The sequence below is a fragment of the Mesoplodon mirus genome (assembly GCF_964341445.2).
Source record: "Mesoplodon mirus genome assembly, chromosome: 17".
Taxonomy (NCBI): domain Eukaryota; kingdom Metazoa; phylum Chordata; class Mammalia; order Artiodactyla; family Ziphiidae; genus Mesoplodon; species Mesoplodon mirus.
Window position 1 is genome coordinate 4,138,936 of NC_138993.1, and position 13,779 is coordinate 4,152,714.

General features: G+C 38.3%; 1 protein-coding gene across 4 annotated transcripts in view; it reads right to left on the reverse strand.

Moving 5' to 3' along the window:
• Nucleotides 1–1,051: 1,051 nt before the first annotated feature.
• LOC309792369 (phospholipid-transporting ATPase IB-like) overlaps nt 1,052–13,779 on the reverse strand; it is a 75,512-nt gene continuing 62,784 nt past the window's right edge. For all 4 annotated transcript variants that reach the window (XR_014291684.1, XR_014291685.1, XR_014291686.1 and 1 more), the window contains one exon: nt 1,052–1,449. Coding sequence is in view for 1 of the 4 variants with exons in the window: in XM_082601952.1 (XP_082458078.1) it covers nt 1,426–1,449 (24 nt within the window). In the remaining 3 variants the exon portion in view is untranslated. The remainder of the gene's footprint in view (nt 1,450–13,779) is intronic.

Genomic DNA, 13,779 nt, shown 5'->3' on the forward strand with positions numbered 1-13,779 from the left:
ACATCTATAGATTTGCTTATAAATTTCCTGTGAATGGAATCATGTTGTATGTGGCCCCTTATGACTGGCTTTTTTTACTTAGCATAATGTTTTTCAGGTTCACCCATGTTGTGTGTAGTTCATTCTTATTACGGCTGAATAACATTCCACTGTATGGCTATACCACATTTTGTTTATCTATTTGTGAATAACTTTTTGAGATGTTTATTGGGCTTTTTCTCCCAGTGTTTCCTTGTTGCCTTATTTCCATTCAAACAGGTATCAGGCTTTTTAGTTCATTTGCTCAGAAGGGTCGCTTGGCAGCACAGAAAACAGAGGTAGTTTACAAGAATTCTTGGTCTTGACCTCTAAAAACTCACTAAGTAGAATAGGATTTGAGAAAGGGGGCTCTACCCTGGACTAGAGGAGGGATTTGAAAGACATCTCTTTGTTCCCTCAAAGTGCGCTGGGGAGACGATGTTCTCCGGGACAGGAATGTTAGACCGCAGGCGTGGGCATCTCAACCTCCCCGAAGGTTCCAGTGCCCCATACCTGGCACAGAACCCTCATCAAGTGGCCAAAAGAAACCGTGTGTCTTACTGGTGACCTGTGTGGGCAGATGACAGAAGGATGGAGGTGCCAGTGCTTTGCAGTGTCTGAAACCCTGGGAAGTCTGTACACACCTAAGGCAGAGCCACAAGAGTGATTGGGGTTGAATTTTCTACTAGCCCTAATGTAGGGGGGAATCAGAGCGAGATTAATGAGATATGGTAATTCTTGCACACCTGATTTTGAGGCCCAAGATTAGTCTATGCTACACTCATTATGTGAGTTCACTGAAATCAAGACTACAGTGCACATTCCATACACATCAAATATAACTCAAACATGACAAGACAGGACACTCTACTTAGAAAAATGTTTTATATGGCGCCTTGTACCCTTAATCTGTCAGTTTTCAAAAGATAGTTTGTCTGACCCCTTTCCAATTAAGCAAGACAAGCTTATTATGCAACGTAACATCCTTTACCTTTTTTCCCCAAAACAACTTGTACCAAAGTTTAAATTTTGGTAAAACATAATGCTTTTAATTTTATACTTTAGACTGAACTGACAAATTATCTCACAGCCACAGAAAAATAAATAAATTAGGTAAAACACTGAAGATAAATTAAGAAAAAGCCAATAGGTTTCCTCCATTATTTAAACCCAAGGATAGTGACTCAATTGATACATAAATAACAAACTGGCCAGTCACAGGAAGGGGTGTTGAGGAGTACTGGCTCACTGTAGCCATCTCAGGGAAGGACATAAAATGCGGGACACAGGGACCCAGATCTTACTCAGTGGTGGACGTGGAAAAAGCAGAAGTAAAAGCCCTCCGGGGTTTGCTTTTGGTAGTGTCGTAAGAACGGACTTGTTCTTCCTGAGAAATCACAGCATGGTCTACTTGAGAAAATGCGTGCCCACCTAAAAGAGCAAAGCACAGGGGGCTCTGTTAGAGGACTAATACGTACAAGTGAACATTCTGGTGACAGAAATCAAAACTCCCACCGGACTGGGATACAGTGGCCACGTCAGCCAGGCCAGTGACTGAGGCAGGTAGTCTGGAGAGGGCTTGGTGATGGAGCAATTTGCAAACCTGGCTGCATTAGAACCACTTAAGAAGCCTTTTCTACATCCTTCTTTCTGGGGCCACAATTGATCTGTGGGTGGCTGGACATTGGTGTGTGCTTTTTGAAGTCCTCCCAGGGATTCTGATGTGGTGCCAGGCCCTACATGAGAAACGTGTCCTGGAGGATGCAGCCTGGCTGAGGGGCCGGGTGGCTCATGCCTGTTTATATGGGGCTTGTCTGAGCAGCTGAAACAGTGGCCCAGGGTCCCTCGTTTCATTTTCCCACCACCATTCAAGAGGAGAGGCCCTAGAAAGGTCTGAGTCTTGAAACTGAACCTTACAACTAGAACCCAGAAAGGTAGTTTATGAAGCTGAAAACATGTTAGGGGACAACAGACAATATTAAACTTGGTAGAGAATCCATAATGCTGGAAATATTCCTGTTTTTAGATATAGCATTCTTGGAATGAATCAGTGAAACAAAAAATTCTGTTCTCATGGAGTTTATAGTCTAGCCATGAAGACAGATAATAAATAAGAATGCAATAAAAAGTTAATCATATAGCACCCAAGAGTGTGTTATGAACAAATAAAAAAGTAAACTGGAATCAGGGGTGAGGGTTGTGTAGCAAGAGGGTGGTCAGAGTAGGCTTCATTGAGAAGGTGACATTTGGGCAAAGGCTTGAAGGAAGTGAAGGGGGGCGCCCACAGATGTATGAGGGATTCGCTTTCTAGGCAGAGCTGCCAGCCAGTGCAAAGGCCCTGGGGCAAGAGTACTCCTGGTACAGTGTGAGGAGAGCACAAAGGCTGGAGTGAGATGAGGGAGGAGGGAGAAGAGTAGGAGATGACACCAGGAAAGTACGGCATCCAGATCAAGTCAGTCTTCTGGGCCACTGGCAGGCTTTTACGTTGAATGTGATGGATGGCCATTGCAGGGTTTGGGGCAGAAAACTGATGTGCTTGTGCTGACATAATTTTAATGCATCACTTTGGTTGCTGTCTGAGGGGCAAGGATAGAAGCAGGAAACTCCTTAAGAGGTTTCTGAAGCAGTGTAGACATACGACAGTGGTTCAGACCACGTGCCAGCAGTGGTGTGGGTGAGTGGGAAGTGACCAGACTGAATATAATGAGATGGCAGAGCCAATGTAATGGAAAGGAGGAATTAAGAATGACTCCAAGGGGCTTCCCTGGTGGCACAGTGGTTAAGAATCCTCCTGCCAATGCAGAGGACACAGGTTCAATCCCTGGTCCGGGAAGATCCCACATGCTGCGGAGCAACAAAGCCCGTGCACCACAACTACTGAGCCTGCGCTCTAGAGCCCGCAAGCCACAACGACTGAGCCTGCCTACCACAACTACTGAAGCCCACGCGCCTAGAGCCCGTGCTCTGCAACAAGAGAAGCCATCGCAATGAAGAGTAGCCCCTGCTCGCTGCGACTAGAGAAAGCCCGCACACAGCAACCAAGACCCAACACAGCCAAAAAATAAATAAATAAAATAAATAATAATAATAAATAAATAAAACTGTACTGGATGGCCCAGCCTGTGCATTAATGCAATAAAAATAAATGAGGAAGAAGCATACCTCTGTATCCACAGACAACATGGTTGTATATAGAGAAAATCCTAATAAAGAACAAAATAGCTACGAGAATGATTAGTGAATTTAGCAAGTCACAAGTTATAAGGTAATTATAAAAATTGTACTTCAAAACAGTAACAGTAACTTCCCTGGCGGTCCAGTGGTTAAGACTCCCTGCTTCCACTGCAGCGCGCGTGGGTTAGATTCAAGAGCACGCACGTCACGCGGCAAGGCCAAATAAATAAAAAAAATTTTTAAATGGTAACGATGAAAAATTGGAAAAGGAAAATTTAAAATACCATCATTGGGACTTCCCTGGCAGTCCAGTGGTTAAGACTGAGTGCTTACACTGCAGGGGGTGCGCGTTCAATCCCTGGTCGGGGAACTAAGATCCCACGTGCCACACGGCGTGGCCAAAAAATAAATTTTAAAAATTTTTAAAGAAATACCATTACTGAATTTTAAAATACCATTCAAAACTTCAATATTGACAGATAAATTTGGCAAGAGATGTAAAAAGACTGTATATCAGAAACTACAAAACATTCTTGAGAGAAATTAAGGAAACCTAAATAATTGGAGAAATATATTATATTCATGGACTGGAAGACTGGATAATGCTAAAATGTCAATTCTCCAATGCTCTTCAAATTAATCTACAATTAAATACAACCCCAACCCAAATCCCAGCATTTATATTAGAATTTGAACAGCTGATTTAAAATTTTATATTAAAATTCAAAGGAACTAGAACAGCCAAAACTTTTTCAGAGAGGTTATACTACATGGTGAAAGATTGAAAAATGAAGTACAGTAATCAAAACAATATGGTCTATAGATGAGATCAATGAGACAGAATAGAGATTCCAGATATAAACCCATACATATAACTTCAATGGATTTTTTTTTTTTTACAAAGTTGCCAAGGTAATTCTATGGGAAAAGCATAATCTTTTCAACAAAAAATATTGGAACTGGACATCCATATGCAAAAAATGAATGTTAACCTGTACAACGCACCATAAACAAAAATGAACTCAAAGTAGATCAGAAAACTAAACATAAAACTTAAAAAGAGAACTTTTAAAAGAAAATAGCATTAAGTCTTTGTAACCTTGGATAAGCAAAGATTTCTTAGGAGAAAAAGAAAAGTACCAATCATAAAAACAATTTTTTTTGTTGGCTGCACTGTGTGGCATGCGGGATCTTAGTTCCCTGACCAGGGGTTTAACCTGTGCCCCTGCAGGGCAAGCACGCAGTCTTAACCACTGGACTTCCAGGGAAGTCCCCACAGATCATAAAAATTTTTGGTAAGTTGGACTTAAAATTTAAAACTTCCAACTTAAATAATATTAAGAAAGTTATAGTGAAGCCACAAATTAGGGGGAAAAAATTACAATTCACACATGACAAAGGACTTTTATCCAGAAAGAACTCTTGCAATTCCATAAGAACAATTCAATTAAAAAATACCAAGTGTTTGAAAATAAACTTCCTCAAAGAAGGTATACATACGGCAAACAACCACACAAAGAGAGAGTCTGTGTCATTAGTCATCAGAAAAATGCAAAATAAAATCACAAAGAGATAGTATATAATATCTTAGTGAGGTCATAAACAATAAGTGATATACCATAAAACTTTTGGGCTGAACTTATTCATATTAAACTTCTAATTTAAGATTATTTGATAAGAAACAGTTAATTATATTATACATTTAAATTTACAGTCCCTGATTTACATATATCCAAATTGTAAATGGCCTCCCCATGATTTGGCTTCTTTGGCACCAAAATCTTTCCAAGACCTTTCTGTGAGGAATCTCCTGCCCAGATCTTGACTCTCCCCTATGCCCCATCCCCCATCCCACCTTCCTACCTTCCTGCCCTGAGAGCCTTTACTAGCACAGCTACTGGAGATACTCAGCTGCAGTTTGCACCTGACCACCTCATTCTCTGAGAGCCCGAAGAGGCTAAAAAGCAATGGTCTCTGAGTGGGTCAGTGACACAATTATAATTAAGAGGGAGAAAGGCATCCCAAATTCCAAATAATTTTTAAATGGAATTTTAGAATATAATATTTTCACTAGCTGTCAATCACCAGAAATATAATTAATACTATAGAACATAAGGCATGTTAAAATCTTTTTTTATTTGTTTTTTGTTTTTTTTTTTTTGCTGTACGCAGGCCTCTCACTGTTGTGGCCTCTCCCATTGCGGAGCACAGGCTCCAGATGCGCAGGCTCAGCGGCCATGGCTTACGGGCCCAGCCGCTCCGTGGCATGTGGGATCTTCCCAGACTGGGGCACGAACCCGCGTCCCCTGCATTGTCAGGCGGACTCCCAACCACTGCGCCACCAGGGAAGCCCAAAATCTTTTTTTAAATACATACATTTTTTAAATACTGAAAATCATCATTCTTTGCCTGTTTCTCCTTTTCTTTAGCACTTGTACTAGAGCCAATTCCCAAACTTGTCTGCACACTGGAATCTTCAGAAGAACTTCATAAACTACTTACTGATGCCTGTAACTTAACCACAGTGATTGTGGTTCAGTTGGTTTGGGGTGTGGCCCAGGCTTTGGAATTTAAAAAAATCTCTTGGTGATTCTAGTGTACAGACAAGTTTGGAAACACTAGTAGAAAATGATATGGAGATGATGATCCTATGCAACTCTCTTATTTTCAGGGTCTTACAGTAATAGGTTTCATGTGATGCAAGTTGAAACACAGGAGAGACCACCACGTAGATTATGTACACCTGGTCAGTTAGGGTTGGCATTCAGGCTGGATTTACAAAGTAGGAGCCTGGAAACCCAGGTCCTCACGTCATATAACTTCATGGTGATGAGTGATATTTTGTGTTTATGTTGTTTGCTTGCCTATTATGTACAAAGCATCTTTAAATTAAATTTAAACATGTATTATTAGTGCCAAAACAGCACACCAGGTGATGTGGATAAAGAATTCAGTCCTATAAACTTTTAAGGAAATTTGCAAAGAGCATTTTATCAATTAGTCCTCCTTCCCACCCAGGAAGCACAAATAATCAATAATTGTTTATTCCTTATAGAGAATCTGAGGGTGTTTTCTGGGTGTGTGTTGAAGGAAGACTGAAATATTTTAAATATTTTTTAAAGAAATTTTTTAATCTTAAGGAAAAATAAAAAATGAATATTTTTAAAAGAAGACTAAAATTTTTGAATCTTAAGGAAAAAAGAATAAAAATCAATATTTTTTTTTTTTTTTTTTTTTTTTGCGGTATGCGGGCCTCTCACTGTTGTGGCCTCCCCCGTTGCAGAGCACAGGCTCCGGATGCGCAGGCCCAGCGGCCATGGCTCACGGGCCCAGCCGCTCCGCGGCATATGGGATCCTCCCAGACCGGGGCACGAACCCGTATCCCCTGCATCGGCAGGCGGACTCTCAACCACTGCGCCACCAGGGAGGCCCTAAAAATCAATATTTTTATAAAGAATTAGCTGACTGAATGCTTGTCATTTAATGATAACTTCTGCAAAATAATAAAATTCAATAAAATTGTGGTAGTTCTGGTTCTGGATTTGGACCCATTCTCACCACAACCGTTTATATTCCTTTATATATTTTGAAGATAATCTATGATTCCCAAATATATTCTACTTACTGTATATTGAGCCTTCTTTTCTCTGGACTACTGGGTATATTACAAAGTTGTCTTCATTACCTTTTTTTAAAAATGTGTGTGTTAATCATTCTCATGCTTTATTTTATAATTTTGGCAAATAGGTATGTATCCCAAAACAATATATATGCTTATTATAACTTCTACAAAACTGACATAAAACTGTATGCAGTGGATGGGACACCTGGTCACTCCACAGGTATTATCAGGTATATTAACTTTGCCAGTATAGTGGCATTAGATGTCTTCTCATTGCCTGATTACTGAGATGTTGTGTACCTTTCTTATATTTTTTGCCATTTATATTTCATTAACTTTCAAAAACAGCTTTATTGAGATATAATTTACATATCATACAATCCACACATTTAAAATGTACAATTCAATGGCTTTTAGTATTTTGACAGAGTTGTGTTAACTATCACCATAATCAATTTTAGAACCCTTTCACTACCCTCAAAAAGAGACCCTGGACCCCGTAGGTGTCCCCTCCCAACCCCTTCATTCTCCCAGCCCTAGGCCCCACTAATCTACTTTCTATTCCTATATACTTGTCTGTTCTGGACATTTTATATAAATGGACTCACACAACATGTGCTCCTTGTGACTGGACTCCCATGCGTAGTATAATGTTCTCAAGATGTGTCAGTGTTGTAGTACAATCAGTACTTCATTTCTTTCTATTAACAAACACTATTCCATTATATGGATGTAGCACATTTTAGTTACCCATTCATGGATTAATGAGCACCCGGGCTACTATGAATAATGCTGCTATGAACACTGGTTTACAAGTTTTTCTGTGGACATGGATTTTCATTTCCCTTGGACATATACCTAGGAGTGGGATTCCTGGATCATATATGGTAGCTCTATACTTAACCACTAAAGGAAGTGCCAGACTGTTTCCCAAAGCAGCTGCACCATGTTACATTCCTGTCGTCAGTGTATGAGGGTTCCAATTTCCCCACTTCCTTGTCAATGCTTGTTGATATCTGTCATTTTGATTTTAGCCATCTTAATGGGTGTGAAGTAGTATCTCGTTGTGGTTTTAATTTGCTTTTGTTTAAATATTAATGATGTTGAGCATGTTTATTAGTTATTTGTATATCTTTTTGGAGAAATGTCTTAAAATCCTTTGCACATTTTAAAAAATTGGGTCATAGTCTTTTTTTGTTGAGGTATAAATGTTCTCTATATACTCTGGATACAAATCCTTTGTTATACATAACTTGCAAATGTTTTGCTCCATTCTGTGGGTTGTATTCAATATTTTCACTTTCTTGATGGTATCTTTTGATGCACAAAAGTTTTTTATTGTGATGAAGTAAAATTTAGTTATTTATTATTGTGTTGCTTCTATTTTTGGTGTTGTATCCAAGAAGTCTTTGCCTAACCCAGGTCATAAAATGTTAATGCAGTACTTTCTTCTAAGCGGTTTATTTGCTCTTACATTTAGTTCTGTGATCCATTTTGACTTCATCTGTGAGTTTGATGCGAGGTAGGAGCCCAAATTCACTCTTTTGCAAATGGATATCCAGTTGTCTCAGAAGCATTTGTTGAAAAGACTGTTCTCCCCTGCCTCCCAGTTAATGGCATTGGCACCCTTGTAACTATCAATTGATCATAAATTTGAAGGCTTCTTTCTCAATTTTATTCATTTAGCTATGTATTTCTATCTTTATGCCAGTACCACTGTCTTACTTACTGTAGCTATGCAGTAAGTTTTGAAATCAAGAAGTGTGAGTCGTCCAACTTGTTCTTCTTTGACAAGGTTTTGGCTATTCTGGGTCCCTTGCATTTCCATATCAATTTTAGAATCAGCTTGTACATCTCTGCAAAGAAGTCAGCTGGGACTTAGAGAAGAATTGCATTGGACCTTTAAACAGAGAAGAATTGCATTGGACCTTTAAACTGATTTGAGGAGTATTGCCAGTTTAACAATATTGTCTTCTAATTCATAAACATGGGATGTCTTTACATTCACTTAATCCTTCTTTAATTTCTTTCAACAATGAATTGTAATTTTCAAAGTATGAATTTTACACTTCTTTTGTTAAATTTAGTCATATGTATTTTATTCATTTTGATGCAATTGTAAGTTGAGTTGTTTTCTTAATCTCACCTTCAGTTTTCTTATTTTTATTTTATAGAAATAAAATAGATTTTTGTGTATACTGATCTTGTATCCTGACACTTTACTTAATTTATTTATTAGTTCTAATGGTTTTTAGTAGATTCACTAGTGTATATATATATATATATATATTTATAAAATGTCATATGCAAAGAGAGATCATTTTACTTCTTCCTTTCTAACCTGTATGACAATTATTGTATTTTCTTGCCCAGTTGTACTAGCTAGAATTTCCAGCACAATGATGAATAGAAATGTTAGAAATAATATCTTTGTCTTGTTCTTGATTTTAGGGGGAGAGCATTCAGTCTTTCACCACTAAGCATAATGTTAACTATGGGTTTTTTGTAGATGTCCTTGATCAGGTTGAGGAAGCTCCATTTTATTCCTAGTTTGTTGAGAATTTTTATCACAAAGGAGTATTGGCTTTTGTCAAATTCTTTTACTGAATCTACTGAGATGGTCATGTCATTTCTGTCCTTTACTCTATTGCTATGATGTATTACATCAGTCTATTTCAGGATGTTAAGCCAACCTTGCATTCTTGGGATAAATCCCACTTGGTTATTGTTTATAATCCTTTTATGTATTGCTAAATTTGGCATATTGATATTTTGTTGAAGATTTTGCATCTATATTGTTTTATTAAGTTGCTTTTAAAATCAGTTATGAAAAGACAGAAGACAAAGTATGCATTTATACTGTCATGTATAAATACATCATTTCCTCTACCAGTGCTCTTTGTGGTTTTGGTGGACTCAAATTTTTGTCTGGGTTTACTTGCTTTTAACCTGAAGAACTTCCTTTAGTATCTCTTATAAAGGTGTGTATTCTAGCATCAAATTCTCTCATTTTTCTGTTTATCTGGTAATATCTTTATTTTGCCTTCATTTTTTTTTTTTTTTTTTTTTTTCTATTCTTTTTGCGGTATGCGGGCCTCTCACTGTTGTGGCCTCTCCCGTTGCGGAGCACAGGCTCCGGATGCGCAGGCTCCGGATGCGCAGGCCCAGCGGCCGTGGCTCACGGGCCCAGCCGCTCCGCGGCATATGGGATCCTCCCAGACCGGGGCACGAACCCGTATCCCCTGCATCGGCAGGCGGACTCTCAACCACTGCGCCACCAGGGAGGCCCATGCCTTCATTTTTGAAAGATTATTTTGCTGAGCTAAGATTCTTGGCTGATAGGTGTTTTCTTTTTTTTTTCTTTCGGCATTTGTGTCACCCCACTATATTCTGGCCTCCATCTTTTCCAAAAAGAAATCATCTGTTATTCTCATTGGAGTTCCTTTGTATGGATGAGTCATTTTTCTTTCCTTTCAATATTTTCCCATCATTTTTGGCTTTCAACATTTTTGCTTCAGTGTGTCTGGTTGTGAATCTCTTAGTATTTATCTCACTTGGAGTTAATTGGGTTTCTTGGATGTGTGGATTAATGTTTTTCAGCTAATTTGACACTTTTCAGCTATTATTTCCTTGATTTTTTTTCTACTTCACTGTTTTTCTCCTCTAGTTCTGGTACTCTCATTGTGCTTATGTTGGTGTGTTTAAAGGCTTCTCACATTCTCTGAGGCTCTGTTAAATTTTCTTCACTCTATTTTTTCCTCTGGTCTTCAAATTATGTATTCTCTATTGATCTAACTTCAAGTTTGCTACCCTTTTTTCTTCCAGTTCAAATCTACTGTTGAGCCTAACACATTTTTCACTTTGGTACTTTTTAACTCCAGGATTTTCATTTGGTTCTTTATTATAATTCCTATCTCTTTATTGATAATCTCTATTTGATGTGCAATTGCCTTCATACCTTCAAGCATGGTTTCTTTTAGTTCTTTGGACATATTTTTAACAGCTACTTCAAACTCTTTGTTAAATCTGACATCTGGGCCCTCTCACAGGCAGTTTCTGTTGCCTGCTTTTTTCTCCTGTGTATGGGTCACACAGTTCTGTTTCTTTGCATGTTTCATTTTTCTTTTTTTTCTGTAGTTAAAAACTAGACATTTTATATAATATATTATAGCTGCTCTGAATACTGTTTCCTCTCCTCCTCCTTTAAGGCTTGTACTTATTGTTGAAGCACGTTTATTTGTTTCATGATTTGGCTAGGCTTTTTTAGTGAAATCTATTTCCCCCATAGTATGAAACCTCAGTGTGGCTCCTTGGAAAGTGCAGCCTTGAGCAAGCACACAGCTGCCTTGATTTTAGTGGGACTCTCTTTTTTAAAAATTATTATTATTTATTTATTTATTTTTGGTTGTGCTGGGTCTTCGTAGCTGCGTGCAGGCTTTCTCTAGTTGTGGCAAGCAGGGGCTACTCTTCGTTGCAGTGTGCGGGCTTCTCATTGTGGTGGCTTCTCTTGTTGTGGAGCAGGGACTCTAGGGTGCACAGGCTTCAGTAGTTTCAGCATGTGGGCTCAGTAGTTGCAGTATGAGGGCTCTAGAGCATGCGGGCTCAGTAGTTGTGGCACACAGGCTTAGTTGCTCCGCGGCATGTGGGATCTTCCCGGACCAGGGATCAAACCCATGTCCCCTGCATTGGCAGGCAGACTCTTAACCACTGTTGTTGGACTTGTATTACAGTTTAAGTTGAAGCATGCAGTTTGAGAAATGAAAACAATACATAAAGTAGACATAAATTTCAAACTAACAGAATCTATGACCCATTAGAACTGTTGTGCTTTCTATCACAAAGCACATAGTATCTCAAATGTTTATTAAAAATTAACAATAAAAGCACTAATTCACAATTTATACATGTCAGAGGCAAAGAGAATGGTCTCTAAAGGCCATCTGTTAAATGTTCAAACTACACTCTGTTATTTAGATTATACTATTAGATTTAGGTGAATACATATCTAAATATATTTTTAATCCTATTTTCGTTCTTCAGTTCTTTCTGTAGAGACACACACAGAAACACTGACACACACCCCCCACATTGCGAATAACATGTTCTTTGCTGAATATTTGAAACAATTAAGCTATTACCATGTTCCAGCATTTTTGTGGGCAATCAGAAGAGAATGAAGGAATGGACCAAAGCATTTATACATTGAATCCAAAGCACCTAAAAGAAGACAAAGCAAGAAAGTCAAGGGCCTCCCTGGTGGCGCAGTGGTTGAGAGTCCGCCTGCCGATGCAGGGGATATGGGTTCGTGCCCCGGTCTGGGAGGATCCCATATGCCGCGGAGCGGCTGGGCCCGTGAGCCATGGCCGCTGGGCCTGCGCATCCGGAGCCTGTGCTCCGCAACGGGAGAGGCCACAACAGTGAGAGGCCCGCATACCGCAAAAAGAAAAAAAAAAAAACAAATAAAAAAGAAAGTCAAGATAGTACCCTGGTCTAAATCTAAAGATATGTGACATTATAAAGTATATTTGCTGGGTGAAACACAGTTGCAAAGCTAAAATGTCTTCCTGGAGACTGAAAATTTCTATTTCTTTATTCTCCTCTTAAAAGAAGTGACTGTGAAATTACAGTATGATATTATTTGAAAAACAAATCTATTAAATATAAATGTGTAGATCTCAAAGATAGTATATTTATTATAAAAACATATAAAAACTTAAATTATCCAGCAGAAGAGAACCAGAGGGAATTTTTTTAAAGAAATAATAAAAATACTTTCAGTCTTTAAATTATAGTACTTTAAATATAATTTAATACCATATTTTACATGATACACTCTGTACCTTTACATTTACACCCTGGTTCTGGTTGAAATAATTTTTAATACCCCATATACAGGCATACCTCAGAGATACTGCAGGTTTGGTTCCAGACCACCACAATAAAGCAAATATTGCAATAAAGTGAGTCACATGAATTTTTTAGTTTCCCAGTACATATAAAAGTTAAGTTTACACTATACTGTAGTCTATTAAGTGTACAATAGCATTATGTCTAAAAAAAACCAATGTACACACATTAATTAAAATGCTAACCATCATCTGACAATGCAGGCTTGACACAAACCTTCAATTTGTAAGAAACATACTATCTACAAAGTGCAATAAAACAAGGTATGCCTGAACACTTAAAGGAAATCTCAATATAAAATCTATGGGATCAATCAAACAAGGGTGCACATCAGTTAGGAAATGATAGAACAATAACAAGTCTTTGTTCATTCAATTCTAAATATACCAGCTTTTTTTTTTTTATTCATGCTTGCCACAAAGACTAACAGATAGAGGACTAGAGAAGAAAAGAATGTGGAAAAAACATATTTGGCCTGTGACTCAAATTTCCTGGAGTGAAGCAGATTTTAGGAAAGAATGTAAGAAACTGGTTCAAAAACAAAGCTACTACCAAATTGGAAAACCTCAGGATTCATGGAACGTTGGGTAGAGTACATAAAAACATGGCACAGGGCTGCATTCCTTGTGTTTTTTTATTATTTTTCCTAAAGCAGCAGAAAGGGAAGAGACAAAAGTACCTTTTGGAGGGAAGTTGAGATGAAAGACCTGCAATAATCTTCTGCTTACCTTTATATTGAAAATATCGCCTGTCTGAGAAATTGTGTAGAGTTGTGGATACCTAAGCAGGCTCTCCTGACTGCAACACTGTTCAAAGATTCCCAGAGTAATAGGTGGCAGTGAAGTGAAAATCTACATAGGAAACAAGACTCTACTAAAAAGAGCTTTCAGTCTGTATCTGAGTTAGCAATGTCATTTTCCTGGCTTTGATAATGTACTGCAATTATTAAGGTATCACTGTGGGGAAAGCTGGGTGAAGGGTACACAAAACTAATTTTGCAAACTTCTGGTAAGTCATAAACTATTTAAACACAAAAGTTACTTACAGGGCTTCCCTGG